Source organism: Trematomus bernacchii, unplaced genomic scaffold (assembly GCF_902827165.1).
Source record: "Trematomus bernacchii unplaced genomic scaffold, fTreBer1.1, whole genome shotgun sequence".
NCBI classification, from domain to species: domain Eukaryota; kingdom Metazoa; phylum Chordata; class Actinopteri; order Perciformes; family Nototheniidae; genus Trematomus; species Trematomus bernacchii.
In genome coordinates, this window is record NW_022987792.1 from 1,242,641 (window position 1) to 1,265,140 (window position 22,500).

Here is a 22,500-nt window from a genome sequence, read left to right on the forward strand (position 1 = left end):
CAGGTATGAAAGAGTGGCACCAGAGGGGCTTCATTGTGACCGTCATTTACCAAACCCAGAGTCTCCTTTATGTTTCCTCATCTCAGTTTCACCGTCCCTTTCTCCTCTCTTTCACTCTGCCTCTCTCTTCCTGTTTGTACAGAGGGAAGGGGACAGGCGGCCCTTCTCTTTCTACCTGCTGTGGCTACAAAGTGTTTTATAAAGACTGGGACTGAAAAACCAGTGTCCATTGTGTTCGCAGTGCTCCGCCATTAGTTTCCCGTGCTCTGAAGGCCCATGCTGTGTGCCAGCCCGGATATGGCAAAGTAAGCTTATTGTGACGATCAGAGGGCTACTGTGCGGCAAAAAGCAAAAAGGACAGTGTGTATTGTTGCATTCAATCAAGAAAAATGCAAAGGATACATTTGTGCTTTTGGCCCGCATAATAGGTGAACATTGAAAGGAAACTGTAAAAAGAATGGAGGAGAGGGGACAAAAGCATCAAAAGTGGCCACCTTCAATAGACCGGCGCTGAGTCACGCAAACAAGGAGTTCACGTTTGATACTCTTTTTGTATAAAGTGTTTTCAAATGCACCATCTGCCTTCAATGCCCTAATGCACAGGAGAGGACACACATGACATATAGCATAGCTGTGCTCAGACACAATGATTTAAAGACTTTGTCAACGAAGGAGAAAATAAACACATCTTTATCTTGGCTACTCATCAAGTTGGGTGATTCTTAAAGTATTAAACTCCTACTTATTTGAGTTTTTCCATTTTAAATGTACTATGTATTATCTTATTGACCTGTACTTTAATCATGTTTTGTAATTGTCTGTGTGATAGAGATTATTCAATGTTGAGATTAATGTATTTGTATGCATGGTCCTTGTTGAAATAAAAACATCATATTTAGTGGTCAGAAGACATGCAAGCAGTCACATATTTAATTACGTATGTTGAAAACAACTATTACAAAATGGATCTCGTCATCCATGGCTCCTCTTATTAATATCATAACTTCCATCCACTCAATTGAGAAAATAACCTTTACTCCAAAAGGAGAAGGAGGATAAATAGGATTGTTATAATATACGATACAATAAAACTTCATTGTCAGGTCAAGTCTTACATTTGTCTTGCATCACAGCAGCGTCATAAGTATTATCGTATCATTTTGTATAACACAGGGGTATCTTCTGTTCCACTTTATGTATCGATGCTGCTATTTTGTATTACCATGTCCTAAATACTTGGGTATTCTACTCTTACTCTTGCACTTTTCTTGCATTTTATGTATTTGTACTGCTATGTTTGTAATTTTCATTTTCTTAAATGTTTTATGTGAGGGACTGCAGATGGAAAGTAGCTCAAAGCTAAATCCGGCACATTTACACTTGGCATATTTCATGTTTTAAGTGTTCATTAATGTGCAATGTCCCTGCCAAATAAATAAAATAAATAAATAAACGTATCTTAGCAATGTTTTATTTTCTGTCTGACCTTCTTCATATGCATTGTAAACTGTACCTGTGCTTCTATTTGTTTCATTTATTGTGCTGTTATGTCCAAGTCTTTATCTGTTCTATGTTTGAAAGGTAAGGTAAAAGTCCAGAATTCCTCTCCTCTCCTCTACAGTCCTTTATGTGGACATGTAATGCTGTCAAAAGATATGCATGTTTGGTGTCCTTGACCCAAACTGATCATTTGTTAGTTCTGGCTGCTCTTCATGTGAAATGAGAAAAGCCGTTGACAGACACGTATCACAGAATCTGCAGTGAGTCGTCTGTTAGGAACTTCTGAGCTACAACACAGACGACCAGAGGAACGAGCGGCCAGTGAGCAGGCTGCTTTAAAGACACAATGTGGCCGTCCAGCTGCTCCTTTTCCAGACAGACACAAAAGTCACTGTCAAAGAGGAATGTGTGGGTTGGGCGGGTGTCTGTGTTCGTGTCTGAGTTTGTCTTTTCAAAGGATGAGGTGAAAAGAAGGAGAAAGGAGCTGTAGGGAAATTATCCAGAGCCTGAGAGCAGCGAGAGTGAAGATAGGAGAAGTGTCAAGGTTGACTTCACCTCTGAGTAGGATACGTCCTGTCAGATACAGGATATACTAAAGTCCTGTGGTTATTGGTACTAATCATGATTAATCACATAATACATTACGCTCTCAGCATCACTTAATCTCTACTTTGACATTTGCACCAGCTATTTCCTTCTGGCAGGCCACGCCTGGGTAATTATCACACTTTAATAACTCTCACAACAGCTTTACTGCAATGCAATGATTCATCTGATTTCCTTTCGTCTGACAGATACCAAGCAAGTTGTTGCAATGATCATGAAAGAAGTGATAACTGTTTTGGGCAGATGCCATGAAGAAGACAAAATCAAATGAGCTTGTAGGAAAATAAATAATTTTAAAACAAAACCATTTAATGTTGCAGTTAGCCAACGAAGAAGGACTGTATTCTGAGGTATCAAAATGACATGAGAAGCATGTGAGCTTGTATATGAAACATCAGAGCAGCTTTATGATCTGCATTTATTCATGTGTTTTCACTTTGTTTTCAAATGTTCAGGTTCATATTGGTATGTAGTGTCTCTACTTTAAAGAGTCCTCTCCTGCTGATGTTCAGGTGTATATCAGTATGTAGTGTCTCTACTTTAAAGAGTCCTCTCCTGCTGATGTTCAGGTGTATATCAGTATGTAGTGTCTCTACTTTAAAGAGTCCTCTCCTGCTGATGTTCAGGTGTATATCAGTATGTAGTGTCTCTACTTTAAAGAGTCCTCTCCTGCTGATGTTCAGGTGTATATCAGTATGTAGTGTCTCTACTTTAAAGAGTCCTCTCCTGCTGATGTTCAGGTGTATATCAGTATGTAGTGTCTCTACTTTAAAGAGTCCTCTCCTGCTGATGTTCAGGTGTATATCAGTATGTTGTGTCTCTACTTTAAAGAGTCCTCTCCTGCTGATGTCCAGGTGTATATCAGTATGTAGTGTCTCTACTTTAAAGAGTCCTCTCCTGCTGATGTTCAGGTGTATATCAGTATGTAGTGTCTCTACTTTAAAGAGTCCTCTCCTGCTGATGTTCAGGTGTATATCAGTATGTAGTGTCTCTACTTTAAAGAGTCCTCTCCTGCTGATGTTCAAGTGTATATCAGTATGTAGTGTCTCTACTTTAAAGAGTCCTCTCCTGCTGATGTTCAGGTGTATATCAGTATGTAGTGTCTCTACTTTAAAGAGTCCTCTCCTGCTGATGTCCAGGTGTATATCAGTATGTAGTGTCTCTACTTTAAAGAGTCCTCTCCTGCTGATGTTCAGGTGTATATCAGTATGTAGTGTCTCTACTTTAAAGAGTCCTCTCCTGCTGATGTTCAGGTGTATATCAGTATGTAGTGTCTCTACTTTAAAGAGTCCTCTCCTGCTGATGTTCAGGTGTATATCAGTATGTAGTGTCTCTACTTTAAAGAGTCCTCTCCTGCTGATGTTCAGGTGTATATCAGTATGTAGTGTCTCTACTTTAAAGAGTCCTCTCCTGCTGATGTTCAGGTGTATATCAGTATGTAGTGTCTCTACTTTAAAGAGTCCTCTCCTGCTGATGTTCAGGTGTATATCAGTATGTAGTGTCTCTACTTTAAAGAGTCCTCTCCTGCTGATGTTCAGGTGTATATCAGTATGTAGTGTCTCTACTTTAAAGAGTCCTCTCCTGCTGATGTTCAGGTGTATATCAGTATTTAGTGTCTCTACTTTAAAGCCTTTTAGTTTCTGCAAAGGCAACTTTTGTTTACGAAAACATTGATCTTTTGAGAACTTAAGCTTGCATGTAAACTGAAAAACTGAGCATTATAGAAATAAATGCTCATATTTATCAAAGTAAGGTGATGAGAAACGTTTTGTACTTTCGTATTCCATTGGAACTAATATGAAGCAACTCCCACCTTACGTGTGAACCTACTGAACACACTTCCTGATTCACAGTTTGATCTGACTCATGAACATACTCTGAATACCGGTTGTCATTGATAATTATTATGAAGTGTGACAAATCCTATAGAAAATGAAGCCTTGTAGCAAAAACAACAACACAAAGCTGTCACTCAATACTCACCTGAAGAAGTCTGACCCTCAGGGTGTGTGTGTTTGTGTGTGTGCGTGTGTGCGACATCTGTGGTTCCCATAACTGAAATGCTGTCACATTAACATTGTTGGAGAATCAGTTTGGTTGACTGACTGTTTCAACTGTTAAACTCTTAATATGCCGTGACATCTGTTATCTATTGATACTGTAGTTAACAGTAAAAGGCACAACAATGTGTGAGAATACGTCTACAGCTGACACACACATACCAAAACATGCGTGATATGTACGAAGAACAATGGGGTTATATAAATGGTCACGAATATATCTTAACTATATGATTACCTGTACATCTTCAGTTCATTTTACAACCTCTTGTCTGTTGTTATTGCACTGATTTGATCATATTTATTCACTTTACTTAAACTATGACCATTTAGAGGTATTATACTTGTTATAATCACTGTTTTAATAACATTTAATAATGTATTGCAACTTGGGTTTATAACAAATAATACTTACTTACTACAAAAAATGGCAGAAAAAGTATTATGAAACTTGACCTTGTGAGTATTTATGAAACGTCTTTATACGGTGTTATGAGTATTATTGTAAAGCATTATAAATATGATTAAATATTAAGTAATACATATACATACTGTGCTATAGGCAGATTATAAGTACTTTTATAATGCAGCTTATAAAACGGTCAAATCAAGCAATCTGATTGGTTCTTAGCCGTGATATAATGAGCGTATATCACGGGTAGAATTGTAGTTACTTTTCACAAGTCAGTATCCCTCCGCGTCTGAGAAAAAGCTACAACCGTTACAGCTGTTACATTACGTCCGTTACGAAACTAACTAACTAACAAAGCTTAAGATGGAAACATGTAAGGTTAACTTGGACCTCCGGGGTGGCCTTACTATGGAGGAGTGGATTGAGCAGTGCCTATCTCCAGAAAGCACCTAAACGACGACATGCAGAGCTACGTGAAGAGCAGGTAGACCAACTGGAAAAGTACCACCATTCAAAAGCTTTCTGATGCGGGTCTTGAAACAAAGCAGAGAAATGATGACCGTTAGTGGCCACAGGTGCGAAAGCTCTCTCCAGAGCTACTGGAAGCCGAATCTCGGGGACCGGAGAAAGTGGAGCAATATTCTCGCCACGCCAAGCAACAGCCTAGAACAACCTCTCAACCTATACAAGTAACCACGTAAGCCATGCTACTGATGCTGGACAGTTTTTCAGTGGGTGCACAATGAACGGCAACATACACATTAATGTAAATAAATAGCCAAATAATGGATCAACGCTCTCTGTCTAATATGTTCGCATAGCAACCACCTATGTTTTGTGCAGAAGGCAACAGAGGGACTATTTTATTTTGAACAGTGTGTATCTTTCTTTCACATTGACACACTTGGTAACCGTTTTATAAAAGCAATAGCCGTGAGCTATTGCTTAAATAGACATGGGCTTCATTGAAATAGTTTCCAATATTTGAAAACACTTATTAGTCTAAAGAGAGACTGTATGTTCTGTATTGTTGCTAATTCCTAAACCTGACCATAAGTAATAATAAATCAAAGAGAAAAGGAGAGTTTGTGTGGATTACTCTAACCTGTCTGGACAGAAACACACACTCTGTCGTTTGATGCCACCGAGTACACACACAGTGAATGTTGTAAAGAGGGTCAGGTGAAAGTCTTACTCCCGTCATACTGTCCCAGATTCCTGTCTATAACATGAAATCCCTCCCACCACTGTGCCCTCACTGTGTTTGTGTTGGAGTTAAAGAGGCAGTCGACGGACACACTGCAGCACAGTTTCACAAAGACTGCAGGAGCACAATAACGTAGAACTAAAGAGGAAGGAGGAGAGATGGTGAGCTATTCACTGCCCGTCATTACAAGAATGCCACAGTTAAACACTGTTGTCTGATATGTCCAAGCATGCTACAATTTATCTTTAAAAAAAGGATGTTAAACACTGGCTCAACCGTCCCTTAAGGATCCTTGAATGTGGCCAAAGTCACGGGCTAAATAAACTAAGATAAAGAGGGTTTGTTATGGCGCGTTTCCACTACAGCGCGGAGCACGGTTTAAGAGGGCTGTGACGTCAGCGGCCCGTCTTTGGTTGCGTTTCCACTTGGCCTAGTGCCGGCCGGCGGGTCCTAATTCACAGTTTTTCTGGCCTCATAAAATCGTGGGTCGAGGGCCAGAGACAACGAGGCTGAGTCGGGCTGAGTATGCTAAACTAGAGAGAGCATCGCTGGCAAGGGGGCTACAACTACAACAAGATGGACATATTTGACCGTGATTTAATTGTAATACACGTTTCAAAATGATGCCGAAGTAACAACATACTGATACCGGTTAGTAAAAACCATGAATTAATGCTTTGACAAGTCTGCAGACAGACGGCAGGTGAAAAACCTTTTAAAATGCGTGTGTTCTAAATGGAGATTGGCTAAGCTAACGCAGTATATGCTCCGACCGTCCACACTCACAACAACGGCCTATACAGACATAAATAAAGCAGCGACTGTATTCACCATGACACAGGCAGTCTGTGGTTTGTACTTGTTTAACTTTTGTCTAGTTTCTGAACAGATATGAGGAGCTGTGAGCTCTGAGGGCTAACAGCTAACGGCTGTGTTGTTTTTCTGGGGTTCTCATTGAAGATGACGTCACGGCTCCGCCTACACTGCGTTACTATAGATACTACCCCAGTTCCTAAACTGTAATGGAAATGCGCCATAAAGTGAGCCAGTCCTAACGAGGCCTAGCCATACCGAGCGAGGCCGAGTAGTGGAAACGCGACATTATATTACTGGAGCCAGTAGTGGACAGTAGGTACATGAACCCTAAAATACTGTCCTTAAAGTCTGAACCGAGGATACTAAGATAAACACAATTCGAATGATGACTGAATGAGTGGTGAAGAGTAGGTACATTTGAAAAAGTGCTATTCAAATTTGAGGTACTTTTCTTGAGAAATTCCATTTCCTTTATTCAACTACTCCAATAAAATTCAGAGGCAAAGATTGATCTTTCTACTCCACTACAGTTATGTGAAAAATGTAGTGACTTTTGAGATCCAGATTTAGATCGATGCATACAACATACAGTCACAAATAATGTTTACAGTATTACTTAAAGTTATGATAACACTTTACTGATCCCTCAGGGAAATGTATATGCTACCTGGCAGTGCAGTGTGCAAAAGAGAAGCTCCTCCTTTACCACCGATAATTATAACTCAATAATATGTGTTATGTTATGTGAAATGTGCTGTTGTGCAGAATGAGTGTTTTTCACTTTTCAAACTATAAATACATTTGATTTTAATACTTTTAAACATTATTTGAGAAAACTTTTGCATTTATACACTGTACTATAAGCCTTGAGAACCAGATCTCTATAGAGTGCCGCAGTGACGCGTCCTAAAACCTGGAAGTAAACTCCTTCCGGTTCCTTCGACAAAAACGCAATGCAATTTCTTCATAGGATTTTGGAAAATATCTGGAAATAAGGTCTGTGGTTGAGACACATTTAAGAGACGGATCACGTTTTGTTCAGTCGGATAATCTCCACATGTCTACCCTACTTTGATAATGTTCTAATCATAAATCTAGTCGCCAGAAGCAAAATGCTAACGTTATGCTATAAATTAACTACAGCAGGGTCGCTGCTTCAACGTCACGCCAACTTAAGATCCATATTCAAACATACAGATTCTAAATGGAACGAGTTGAAGCGTTTGTTTGAACAGTTAGCAGGAGGCAGGTACTTGCTTTCAAGCAGAACAGGGCAAACTAACTTAGAAGAGTGTTTACGTGTTCGGCGTAATGACGTACAACGGCCTCCACGACTTCTGTAGTCCTATTCAGCCACTTGGTAACAACCATCGTTTCTCAGACACGTCAACTCTTCAGAAATCACCAGTGGGGTCACTGCTGATGGATTTAATGTCGTAGAACAAAACGTGATCCGTCTCTTCAACGCGTCTCAAAACCACAGACCTTATTTCAGCTGTTTTCCAAAACCCTATGGAGAGATTGCATTGCTTTTTGTCGAAGGAACCGGAAGTGGTAAAATGCTAACTTACTTCCGGGTTTTAGGACGTGTCACTGTGGCACTGTATACTTCGTCTAGCTATTAAATGGAGTCTGAAATAATAATAATACATTTCTTTTAAGGCACCTTTCATGACACCCAAGGACACCGTACAATTTGTTAAATATTCTAAGAGGTAAAAGCAACACCCAAGCCATTAAAATCAACAGCCGATTCTTTCATTTAAAACAGAATAAGGTCCAGTACATGTCATAGAAAGTTGATTTAAGTAATAAACCAAAGCATTTTCTACATGTTTAAGAGTCACAGCTTGACGTTTGTGTTTCTTTTGAACTCAAAGCTCACCTCGTCTTTGATGTCCTCTAGTTGTTGTGCTGTAAAGATCTCCATCGCTCCCATTAACCTCATCATCAGCTCGTCCACTGTCGTATTACCTGGAGACAAAACAAGGTGTCATGTACTCCTTTGTGTTTTTACATGAATTACAGACATGTATATACATGCTACAGTTAATACTACATATAATAAAGTGGTGATTACCTTGAATAACATTTAGTACTTCATTCGATGTGCGTTTTCCCATGACTATAAGCAGCAGGGGGAACTGGTCTGTCTTGTATGTGCGTATAGTCTGTGTGACCACGCTGCCAAAGTGCCTCGTACACATGGTGAGTAGTCTGAAACACAGAGAAATTAACAATTAAAATACATCTTTGTACCCTATTTAATTCACTTGATTATTGATTTTTGATTTAAACACACATTTCAGAAGCTGTTATTTGAAATACACAAAAAAAAACAGCCATAAAAGCACACACACACACACATATGTAATCATACAACATATGGGAAAGCAGGCCTCCATCTTTTCTCCTGCAGATTAAAAGAGAAATACACACAACTCGTGGCATTAAGGACTTTAAAACCAATTCTGCATTTTCTTATTCCATCAGAGTGACATGCTTTCTCAATTGGAAGCGCGGATGAATTAGTATTCCTCACCAGACGCGCAGAATTGATAGGGCAAGAGAGGATTTCTTATTCCATTACAAAGACAGAACTTTTTTTAAATTAACATTTCCGAGAGGGAAAAGGGTAGCAGGCAGCCGGGGCCCCGCCAAGCTCCCTGTAAATGTCATAATATTAATGAATTGCTATAGACTGAATGCAAATATAGATTAGCTTCTTCTCCCGCTTTTAATAAGATTTACTTTAATAACTGGCTGGTAAAATAGAGAAGTGATGGAATGGATGGAGGGACAGCGGGTCAGGAGGAGAAGAGAGATGGGAGGCATGCTGTCTGAGAAGGGGAGCAACTCATTAAAACATGAAGCTGAGGGGGCGACTGGCAGACTTCTCAAACTGTGAAATAAAGTACAGGATCTCATTGTGGTGCTTTTTAAAAAAGGGGCCATATGATGCAGTTTGGGGTTTGTAGTGTGTGATATAGGTTTTTGTGCAAGTAAATGGTCTGCAAAGGTTAAAAGGATAGCATAAGGGGCGGGACATCTGTAAGCGGTTGACCAATCACAACAGAGCCGGCCAGCTAACCAATCAGAGCAGACTGGGCTCTGGTTTCAAACAGAGGGTGAAAAGAAGTGCTGCAGCACAGGCAGTATGAGAAAAATAAAGAGCTTTTTGAACATTAAAGCATGGAGACATGTAGAGACACTACATACTGATATACACCTGAACATCAGCAGGAGAGGACTCTTTAAAGTAGAGACACTACATACTGATATACACCTGAACATCAGCAGGAGAGGACTCTTTAAAGTAGAGACACTACATACTGATATACACCTGAACATCAGCAGGAGAGGACTCTTTAAAGTAGAGACACTACATACTGATATACACCTGAACATCAGCAGGAGAGGACTCTTTAAAGTAGAGACACTACATACTGATATACACCTGAACATCAGCAGGAGAGGACTCTTTAAAGTTGAGACACTACATACTGATATACACCTGAACATCAGCAGGAGAGGACTCTTTAAAGTAGAGACACTACATACTGATATACACCTGAACATCAGCAGGAGAGGACTCTTTAAAGTAGAGACACTACATACTGATATACACCTGAACATCAACAGGAGAGGACTCTTTAAAGTAGAGACACTACATACTGATATACACCTGAACATCAGCAGGAGAGGACTCTTTAAAGTAGAGACACTACATACTGATATACACCTGAACATCAGGAGGAGAGGACTCTTTAAAGTAGAGACACTACATACTGATATACACCTGAACATCAGCAGGAGAGGACTCTTTAAAGTAGAGACACTACATACTGATATACACCTGAACATCAGCAGGAGAGGACTCTTTAAAGTTGAGACACTACATACTGATATACACCTGAACATCAGCAGGAGAGGACTCTTTAAAGTAGAGACACTACATACTGATATACACCTGAACATCAGCAGGAGAGGACTCTTTAAAGTAGAGACACTACATACTGATATACACCTGAACACCAGCAGGAGAGGACTCTTTAAAGTAGAGACACTACATACTGATATACACCTGAACATCAGCTGGAGAGGACTCTTTAAAGTAGAGACACTACATACTGATATACACCTGAACATCAGCAGGAGAGGACTCTTTAAAGTAGAGACACTACATACTGATATACACCTGAACATCAGCAGGAGAGGACTCTTTAAAGTAGAGACACTACATACTGATATACACCTGAACATCAGCAGGAGAGGACTCTTTAAAGTAGAGACACTACATGCTGATATACACCTGAACATCAGCAGGAGAGGACTCTTTAAAGTAGAGACACTACATACTGATATACACCTGAACATCAGCAGGAGAGGACTCTTTAAAGTAGAGACACTACATACTGATATACACCTGAACATCAGCAGGAGAGGACTCTTTAAAGTAGAGACACTACATACTGATATACACCTGAACATCAGCAGGAGAGGACTCTTTAAAGTAGAGACACTACATACTGATATACACCTGAACATCAGCAGGAGAGGACTCTTTAAAGTAGAGACACTACATACTGATATACACCTGAACATCAGCAGGAGAGGACTCTTTAAAGTAGAGACACTACATACTGATATACACCTGAACATCAGCTGGAGAGGACTCTTTAAAGTAGAGACACTACATACTGATATACACCTGAACATCAGCAGGAGAGGACTCTTTAAAGTAGAGACACTACATACTGATATACACCTGAACATCAACAGGAGAGGACTCTTTAAAGTAGAGACACTACATACTAATATACACCTGAACATCAACATCAGCAGGAGAGGACTCTTTAAAGTAGAGACACTACATACTGATATGAACTTTAAAAATGAGCAGAATTCATGGAAATGTTTTCATAATCTCAACTTGATGGACTAGTGCAATATTCAACTTGCAAGATGTAGAATATGTGTTAAAGGCATTGAGGAGGTTAAGAGATATCCTGGCCTACAAATCATTTTTGCACAGACTTAAGAAACTATATTTGTTTGATACAGATCCTCTTAAAATGACACCCTATCTAACATACTTTATATAGATAATGAGAATGATCGCAATTGCAATACAAGTCAAAATAATTGTGATACGTTTTTTCTTTTCCCAAATTGTGAAACCTTAAAAGCCCTGAGCTCAAAGCAGAATTACAATTAGGTTGTTTTAGGATTATGAGTCATAAACACTTAAAACATTGAACTTTGAGTGACCCACGTCTTGAAATAAAGAAAGACGGGGAACCCTAAATCCCAGTGATCATTTTGTCCTGACATTAGTCTCTGTTCAGTCCTCGACCTCCAGGCGGACCATAACAATAGCCAGGAGGGAAACTCTAACCTGTAATGAGAGGCCGGGGAACAATGGACACTAACTTGAAGGGAAACCCAATCTTAAATCTCCCATCAAACACAAGACAACCTGCTTTGGTTTCTATCTCAAAACTAAGGAAGTCAGTCCAACACAGTGAAGCTGACTTATACATTGAGATTGCAAGAAACACAACTCAACAGAAAGTGGGGAAAATGGACTCAAAACAAAGACATTAGACTGGAACAATAGCTAATGAAGACATATCCATAGCCTTTTATTTTATTTGTATTTCCTTGCTGGCCTTTTGTTACATGATTGTAAGGTTGTTGTAACCAGCATCTTATTGCCATGTATAATGTGACAATAAAGATTTAAAAAGTGCTCAACCTTCAAACATAACCTAAATCAAATGTTTCTAAGAATGACAGACATGCTGAAAGCAGGATATGAAGCACTCATGAATCCACATTGAGAACAAGTATGGACACAGCTCTGAGGGCAGCAGGAAGTCAAGCTGCTGCAGGAACTGAGGTGAACAGTTCAGCTCAGTCCCATCCAGCCATAACATAACACGGTAAAGAATGTAGCTTAGTCCTATAGCAGACCTTTCAAAGTCCTTCAGGGGTAAGTAAATGTGGAGGAAACACCTGCGTGGAGAAGCTAACGTGAGTTTAAAGTCTCCGCGTCGGTGCTTAATGTGATTGACAGCTTCTAATTTGTCACCTATCTCCGTGTCTCAGACATCTAAAACAGTTAATGTTCCCCTGCACTGTCAGTCCACATTTCTGCACATCAAGGTAATGGCTGAAGATGCGAGTCGACGGCCTGACACTCGCTCCACCGAGCAGCTGATGAGCACAGTAGCACTGCAGGGAACATTTCTGGCAGCCACCTGTACGGGAGTGTGTCTGGGAACCGGATGCTCCGATTGCTCACTGTGTCATACACACTTTGTTTCAGAGCGAAAATGGACATGTTTTGATTTGAAAATGACATTTTGTTCTACGCCTCAGTCGGTTATGTTTTCAGGTTGGAGGATGTCAAGAGGTGAAGTCAAGTGTGCAGAACAGGTTTGCATGTTGCTCTTAGCTGTTAAAAAACACCCTTAAACGTCAAAGGTCATTAAGAACAACATGAACACCTGTGTTTCTCAGTGAGGCGCTGATCTACAACGGTTAAGGTCAGGCTTTGACCTCGAAGGTTTGTAAAGGTCATCGGGCAGCGACCCTCGCAAGGCTTTTCTCAAAGTTTCACAAATGGAGTGCTACCATCTTGATACAAACACGAATTACAGAGACAACACTGAGCTGATTCCCCGTCAGGAAGAGATCCACCTTTGCTTTGGGAAATGTTGCCAGAAATGTAACCTAGACGTTGTTACAAAAAGTATTATGGGAACGGTTTGTCACGCAGTTTGCTCAACATGATTAATTAACATGACATGCAATAGAAAGGAGAGTCGTTATAATGGTATTACTTCATTGTCTGGCTTAATGATGGTTCGTACCGGATAGGTATTAACATGAAGTGATCAGCTGTTTTGTTTTATGTATGTGTGAGTGTGTGAGGATAGAAAGAATAGTCATTTTAGTCTGTTTTTTGGGGGGTTCTTGTACAGATATGCTAGCTTGGAATTAAATACGTTAAAGTTTAGTAATGCAAACAAACATTGTAATGCTGAATGATGATTATTTACTTAATCTATTAAACCATCAGAAAAGGGTGCTTTTAACTGGCTTAAAAAGGGGCCAAAAATCACGAATTTGCATTCCCCACACACTGTATTTATTAATTAATGGATGTTTTAAATTGCATCTGTAAACAATGAAAAGGAGAAACATTTGAGGTTACCAAAAGATCCGACCTGATTATTTCCTTTTTGTAAAAATACCGTATATTTGGAAAACTTGTGAGGAGACGGTCCATTGCCAACTTAATGTACATTATGACATTTTATTTTAAAATGTGTGTCAATTGATTAACTAAAATAACTGTAAAAAACCATTATCTATAATATTTGTGTAACGGCAAGAGGAGTTAGGGGGGAGGTGTGGGCAAGAGGCTAATAGATTTGTATTTATCTATTCTGTATTTAGTTGTTTCTGTATGTTTTCAGAGCCATCTTGTGAAGCTGGCTCTCAAAATCCGTTAAACGTTGGTCACAAAAATACATATTCAAGTTAGCAATACCTACACTGATAGAATCATTTACTATCAGAGTGTTTTTCCACTTATAGCTACAATATTTGCCATGTCACAATGACAGTACAACGCCGGTATAATATATCAGATTCATTTCCCGTGGGTGACTATTACTGTCGTCCAATCAGCAGAGCCGCATTAATGCATAATTAATCATTTAAGTGCAGGCCTGTGAGAATACAGAGAGCGAAGCAACAGGCACATTCCAGTATCAGCAGGACACACACACACACACACACACACACACACACACACACACACACACACACACACACACACACACACACACACACACACACACACACACACACACACACACACACACACACACACACACACACACACACACACACACACACACACACACACACACACACACACACACACACACACACACACACACACACACACACACACACACCACACACACACACACACACACACACACACACACACACACACACACACACACACACACACACACACACACACACACACACACACACACACACGATACCTTTCTAACAGCCTGTGAGATTGATGCCAATCACCAGTCAGTTTGGATCAACCGGAGAGCGTGAGAATGCAGAGAGGCAGTGGTGTGTGTGTGTGTGTGTGCGTTAGCGGCAAAGCTGCGACTAGCTGTGTGTGATGAAAAGCTCCAGATGTTGCCTGCCTTTTAATGTGCAATAAAAAGGCTCAGCTGGGGCAAAAAGCAAAGGAGGCCAATGTGAGAGAAAAGGAGGGAAGGAGGGAATTTCCTTAAAAGAAATAATGGAGGGGTGAGGTCAGGGTGCGAGTCTTTCTTAAATGGCTGCTACCAGAGGGCAGGCTTAACTCCGGAGGCTCCGAGCAGAGGGAGAGGCGGTGGGATAAAGAGAGAGGGAGTTGTAACAGAAAGATGAGGGGAAGTATGGGAGAACCCAGGCACAATGGTAATGAGCAAACCCAATAAAACCACAAGTTAGTTCTCCTATACCTACACATCTCTTGTTTTTACAGAAGGTTTCATCCAGGTACACATATTCAAGAGTCAACTGCTTTTATTGTCATATGCACAATAGCCACCGCTTAGTTTTGCAATATTGTCCAACAGAGCACCATATGTAATACTTAAGGTATAAAAAGAAATGCAAATGGTGGTGGTACACAATGGTGCAATAACACTGTAAAAAATTAGAATAGAAAATGGGTATGTTATTTATTTATTAGTGTCACTTTGCTGTATTGATTCATTTATTAATGAGTCTTCTTTAGGGGTTATACATTTGTGTAATAATGAAAACGAAATGTCAATAAAAAGTTCAAATGAAATACTTTACAGTCGAAGAAAATAAAATACTACAAATGGTAATATATTAATAATGATGTAGACTGTAAACAAATGTATGTGTACATTAAATATATATCTTATAATGAGAGAAGGGAATGGTCATTATTTTAGGAGTACACTCAAGAACCACCTTTAAATTTTTAATAAGCTTTTAACTGAATTGTATTTATTGCTATTTTATTCACTCCTGTGCTTATTGACTTCTGTTTGGATCTAGCTAAAAAAAAGTGTTGTTTTTATTTGAGTCTATTGTTTTTTGATTTGTGTTCTGTATAAATAAAGTAGTATTTGATAAGCAGGAGGTGTGTAATAACCAGGTGTGGCACAGTTAGCATCACAGGCTGCTGGAGCTGCACCAACGCACAGAGATAGAGACGTTTGGACTCAGAGGGAGTCCTCGTCTCCCACTGACCCTCCATTCAGACAGCTTAGTCAAGATTGCCCAATCAGGGGCCTCACCGTGCAAACACAACGCCTTTTGTTAGCATGCAACCTCGGAGCTTCAAAAAGAGAATGAAGTGGAGGAGAGAAAGAGAAGACAGAGATGCGGGGTGTGAGCAATGCAGCGGGAGTTGAATGCCAGCAATTAAGGACATGGCCACACTAAGTCGAGTAGATTTGAAAACGCTGTTCATGTGTCAAACGGGGTTTCATCCAACATTTTAGATCATTTTCTAAAAGCTCATCGTCTACACATAACTATAAATTCCACTTATTCACACTACATGAACCTCCTCTGGTGGAAGCAAGACACTGATACTGGAATGAGAGAGTAGCAGATTTCTTATTCTGACAGTTTGCACACAATCAAGCCGCTCTCCGACTGAAATACATTCAATATGCTTTTTATTAGATACATGTCAGTATGCAAACAGTCCACTCCTGCACACAGAAAGTCACACATACATAAAACATGAGCTTGCAGTCGGGGCTTAGTGGCTCAGTTATTGCTCCGCTTTGACTTCACAGCTGGCTAAATGAAATACTAAACAGTATGATTGTTATAGGAGCCAGGATCGAGGAGAGGTCCAGGGAAATAAATCATTAAAAGGCAGTGACCTTTCTTTAAATAGCCTTGGTGTTATAGTTTTGGTCATCTAGGGGAGGCTGTGGCTCAGTGGTATAGTGCGCTGAACTTTTAATCAGGGGATAGCAAGTTTGAGTCCCACTGCAGTCAGCAGGTCGTTGTGTGAAGACACTTCACCCCAAATTGCTCCTGTGGGGATTTTCCACAGTACTGAATGTATGTAAGTCGCTTTGGATAATGTAATGTAATCTATTATGAGAACTGTTTTCTTTATAGATTCATTATAAGAATCAGAGCAGGGATGTTATACTTTCTGCGCTAAATGTCCATGTGACATAAATGTGGTTATCAAACTGTGAACTGAAAGAATATATACTGCTAGTTACTGTGATTGCATGACCACGTCTTAAATCACTCTAAAAGTGATCGTCTAAAGCAGGGGTGTCAAACTCAAATACACAGTGGGCCAACATTAAAAAATGGGTACTAGTCGAGGGCCGGACTGGTTCAATGTTTATTGTAGAACTTATTGAAATGAACTTATTGCACATATTAAACCTGGAACTAACAAAGCTTAAATTATTGCCTATAAAAACAATATTAAACATTAAATAATCAGTTGCATTCATTTCTTATGGCTCTATCTGCAGCTTTTCCAGAGTCATTTCTTATGAGTACATTTCTCCACAGGCCAACAACAACTTCAACAAAACTATTTCCCTCAAAGAGAAAACCAAACATGCCCTGTTGTCGTGAGAGAAAAAGTGCAGAAGGAAACATCCATGTAAACTCAGTGTGCTGCTCTGATGCTAGCTCAAGCCAGATACTTGGCATCTCATCTTGGGTGCAAGTTCATCAATGTTTGGGGTCAGGCTCTGAGCTGAGGAGACCCTCAGGATGGAGTGAAGGTTTGCGTGCAATATACCGGCGGGCCAGATCTAATAGTAATTAGAAATTATCCTGCGGGCCGAAATGAAATCCACCAAGGGCCTGATTTGGCCCCCGGGCCTTGAGTTTGACACATGTGCTGCAATTGAATTGACTCATCCATGTCCTTTTAGTAGTCTAATTAAAACTTTATAAAATAAACCACGTGTTATTGCAACCTGAAGTACCAATGTATCTAAGCAAATATAAATTAGATGACATTACTAGTGTTAAACCCTTCCTTGAAAAAATGAAAAGAGTATATTTATTTCAGTCAAAATGTAACTTGTATCTGTATCTGTATCACAAATGAAGTAAACAAAATAATGTTTTTTAGGTGTTCTCATTCATACCACAATGGTAAAAATGTAGTAAATTCAGCGAGATACTCACAGATAAGGGAGAAAAATACAACATTTTTCAGCTTTAACTGATAAATACCGCAGCCCTATGACCAGCAAGTCACGCGAATACAATACTAATACATAAATAAAGTCATCGAAGTGTGGTACCTGGCTTTGTTAGCTTCTTTAGTGACGTCCCAGGCCCATGTGATGAAGTTCTGGCTCAGGTAGGCGACGATGGAGTCGGCGCACATCATCTGAGAGCAGAAGACGTTGCTGAGGACGCTGTCATCGTTGTGGAGGTAGATGGCCAGCAGCTTCCTCTGAGGAGCACGAGAGGAAGAAAAGTGTGTTATATCCTGCACAATAGTCTTTCATTTCATTTCTGTCTTTGTCACTTTACGGGGAGAGAAATGGGACGGGGAATGAGGGGTGTTTTAGTTGAATTCGTTTGTTCATGTTTTTAAAAAGTACATTGTAAAGAAGTCAAAGACAACTTTAATGTCAATTTTTCTGTGTGTTTGTACGGACAGAGACATCGAAATAACGTTTTCCAACAATCCCAAATACAAAATACATTAAGACAAATATGTATACAAACATAATCTGCTTTTGTTCAAATACATAAAAACACAACCATATATTCCAAATGTAGGGAGATAACAATTTACCGTGACAGACAATATTAAGAGCAACAAATGTATTTATTTGTATATTATTTTGTAATTGTTTGATTCTAGTTTGGACTTAATGTTAGTTGAAAGGATGACCATTTTTGTTTTACTTCCATACTGTGTAGATGCATGCTGTAAATCAATTTTTCGTACAATACTTTGGCAATAATGTATGTCAAAATGGTCGTGCCGATAAATACAAAAATTGGAATTGAAAAGGTGGAGAATAAAAAGAGAAACAGATTTGTTTTTGTCAGTGTTGGAACAAAACAGCAAGTATTATAAGTACAAGTTGGCTGTTAATAGACAGTTGTTCAGTTTTGTTAATTTTGAGTAAAATGGACTTAAATGACCAGCTTTATGACCAGCTACAACACAAAGACATCGAAAAATGATATTAAAAAAACCCATTGTTCTCAGATATTAGTGTCAGGCACATGTGAGATCTCATCCCCACATTACATGATCATAAAATGACACGAGGGTCCGCTGGTTCAGAGCCAACATGACTTCTTCAGAGGCCACAACTGGGTAAAAAAAAAAGCCAGAAAAAAGCAAATACCACCAAAATCAAATGGAGAGCGGTGTAAATAAAACTTCTCAAGGAGGCGTCGAAGATATGGAGAAAACAAAACAGACAAATCACTCTATTTATTTTACACCAAATGCCAGCAGCCTGTTCAGGTTAGTAGCGGCAGGGCCAGACAATATTGACGAAGCTCCAAATCCGAGGATATTGACACCATCATATAAGCCCGGCAGATTCTCCCTCCTGACGATCTAATTAAAAAGCAAACACACCCACAAACATAAAAGGTTCCAGGGGACAATGTTGGAAATAATGCTCTCTAAATTACATGTCACTTCTCTTGCTATATAAGAACAAATAAAAAAAACTCTCTCAGTCTTTTTTTCAACTGTGGAACGGGGGAGTCAAGAGGTCCGTTTCTCAGGAGCTGTAATCTAGGCTACGTACGCCAAAAAGCAAAAAAAAAAATCTACACAGGGCGTAAAGACGTGAGGGGAAGTGAAAGGAGAAGTTGTGCTATACTGTGGCCTGTGTAGAATAGGAATGGGAGAGCACTGCTGTGTTTGCTCAACGATTAGTGCTTTAGAATAATCTCCAGGGCTCCTAGAGAGAAGGAGCCGGGGACTCATTCATCGGGCCCTGAAAAGATTAAACACTCATGCTGAGAAGACAAGCAAATTCAGTCTTGAGAGAGGAATGAGTGTGAGGGGAGGGAGAAGTTTACAACATGAAAAAAAAAAAACCTGATACAAACACTGACGGCCCAACACACATGGAAGACAACTGAACTTTTGAAAGAACATTCATCTGTTTGCAACTTATATATATCAATATTCCAGTGTTTACTTTGGCAGCTATTTTTGATTTAGTCTTAAAATGAAAATGGTTATTAGTTTTAGTCACATTTTAGTCCTTTTGATCCTTCATAGTTTTAGTCGACGAAAACTGAAAACGTTTTAGTTCAGTTTTAGTCGATGAAAAATCATTACATTTTAGTCAACTTTTAGTCAAAATGTTTTCTCTCTTTAAACTAATTCAGTTTGGCAAATACAGGAATCTGAAATTGGAATCAAGGTGACAGCATCAAGTGTTGAAATTCATAAAGCAACATTTCACTATGTTAAAGGTAGGGTAGGTAAGTTTGAGAAACCGGCTCGAGATACACTTGTTATATTCCATGGAATGCTCTTAACATCCCGATAGCAATGAATATCTGAAGTGCTTTGACTAAAAATCCATAAAGAAATGTAATCTGTGGAAGCAGTGGCGCTGTAAAAAGTACGACCAATCATCTGAGCCGGCCCGGCTAAAGTAACTGGATGGCCTACCTGCCTGTCAGCCTTCCATCTGTGCACAAACTTATCTCGTGCCCTCATTGGTCATGTGCGCGTTCGTGTGTGTTGGAGGAGGGGCTCTGTAAGGAAGTGGCAGATTTTCTCCGGTTGTGTATTTTCAAATTCTAGCGATCTCGAGCCGGTTTCTCAAACTTACCTACCCTACCTTTAACACTTTACTTGTGTAATATCTAGGGATGGGTATCGTTAAGGTTTTTAACGGTACTACTACTCTTAAAACTCTGTGTGCACGCCGCTGCAGTGTGTCTGTTAGGCCCCGCCCCCGTAAGATGCATTTTGACAGACAAGACGGACAATTGGGGGAAAATATCCTGCATTTTGAAAGTCCGATAGTCCACCATTAACACCTTAGTCCCGTCTCGTCTCGTCAACGAAAACTACATATACATTTCGTCATAGTTTTTATTATCAATAATCTATTTTTAGCTCGTCATCGTCTCGTCATAGTTTTCGTTGACGAAATGAACACTGCAATATTCCAATTACTTGTTTATAGACTATTCTGCACTATTTCTACTATATTCTATTTTATTGTATTTACTTGCACTATTATCTGTGTTATTGTGTTGCACTGTTGGAGGAGCCTGGGACCTCAGATGTTCATTGTCCTAACTACACTGTAGCTATGCACACATGACCATAAAAGCCTTGAATCTAAAGGATAATAGAGTGCTGCATGGAAGACCTATTTTTTTGTAAGCTGACCCTGAAGGTAGCATCTGCCTGTGATACTTAAACATTTTGTGCAGCTTGATAGTCTCACTCTCCACATATTAATACTACTTTTATAACGGTTAAATGCAATCTTAAAAGTAAAAAGCTAACATTAGGCTATTAAAGGACACTATTTGATCTGTGTTATTGTGTTGCACTGTTGGAGGAGCCTGTGACCTCAGATTTTCATTGTCATAACTACACTGTAGCTATGTACACATGACCATAAAAGCCTTGAAATCTTGAATCTTGAAATCTGAAAAGATGCAGAGATGCTCCCGTGGTTGGTTGAGTTTGTCAGAAGTGTAACAGTGACACTGAAGATTTTATGGGAATCTCTCTACACTCAACAGAGAAATAAAGAAGGTTCATGTTAACTAATGTGAAAATATATATGATACAGAAAACAGCCACGCACAGAGCCATTGGAAAACATTGCTGGTGAATGAGCTCCCCATTGACATCAGGACAGCAGAAAGCTTACACATCTTCCGGCGCAGACTGAAAACTCATCTCTTTCGACTCCACTTCGAGCAATAAAATGACTAATAAAGCACTTATATACTAATAAAGGACTGGCTTATCTAAAGCTAGTTGAGTAGCACTTGAAATGTTTTGGTTCTATGAAACCTGTTTTCTTCAAGTTTATATCTTCTTGGTCGAATGCACTTATTGTAAGTCGCTTTGGATAAAAGCGTCAGCTAAATGCAATGTAATGTAATGAAATGAAATGTAATGTAATGTAATGTAATGTAATGTAATGTAATGTAATGAAATGTAATGTAATGGTGCATATTGTTCCAAAGATTGGTTAAAACTTCGGTTAACACAATATCTCCAATTCAACAATAATATTTGCTATATAAAAACTGTGTCTGTGTGTATGTATACTTTAAACAAAAAGGTACGCAAGGGTGGAAGTAGAAATCTCGCTTGGCAAAGAATTTCACTTAATTTATATTATTGTATTTGTATTTTTTAATACCCAATTTCTTGTGATTAAACAGTGCAGGATAGATACATATACAATTTAAGGTAGTTTCAGACATGGACTTATGTTTGACAAAGACTACTTATGTTATTATTAATATGATGTATTTATCTTTATGTGTGTGTAGAGCATTTTTGAGCACTGTGAAACATACATTTTTATATTTCTACTATTATATGTATTATTATAAATGACTGTTTATTTGTTTCGTTTTTTTCTAACTTAGTTTATTGGGTTTTGGAATAAAATAGTTGTAGTAGGGAGACAGCCATTTACCGCGACAGACAATATTAACAGCAACAAATGAATGATTGCAAATTAATATTTATTTGTAGTATACGCTAGTTATTCATCATTTAGTAATTGTTTGATTCTAGTAAGGACTTAATGTTAGTTAAAAGGATGATCATTTTACTTCCACATTTGGTCGTT

General features: G+C 39.1%; 1 protein-coding gene across 1 annotated transcript in view; it reads right to left on the reverse strand.

Annotated features, from left to right (window-relative positions):
- Positions 1–22,500, reverse strand: part of faf1 (Fas (TNFRSF6) associated factor 1) — a 112,813-nt gene that overhangs the window by 24,775 nt on the left and 65,538 nt on the right. The window contains exons 13-15 of the mRNA XM_034149794.1: positions 17,974–18,128; positions 8,682–8,818; positions 8,487–8,575 (exon numbers count right to left, since the gene is read on the reverse strand). Of these exons, the coding sequence (XP_034005685.1) occupies positions 8,487–8,575; positions 8,682–8,818; positions 17,974–18,128 (381 nt within the window). The remainder of the gene's footprint in view (positions 1–8,486; positions 8,576–8,681; positions 8,819–17,973; positions 18,129–22,500) is intronic.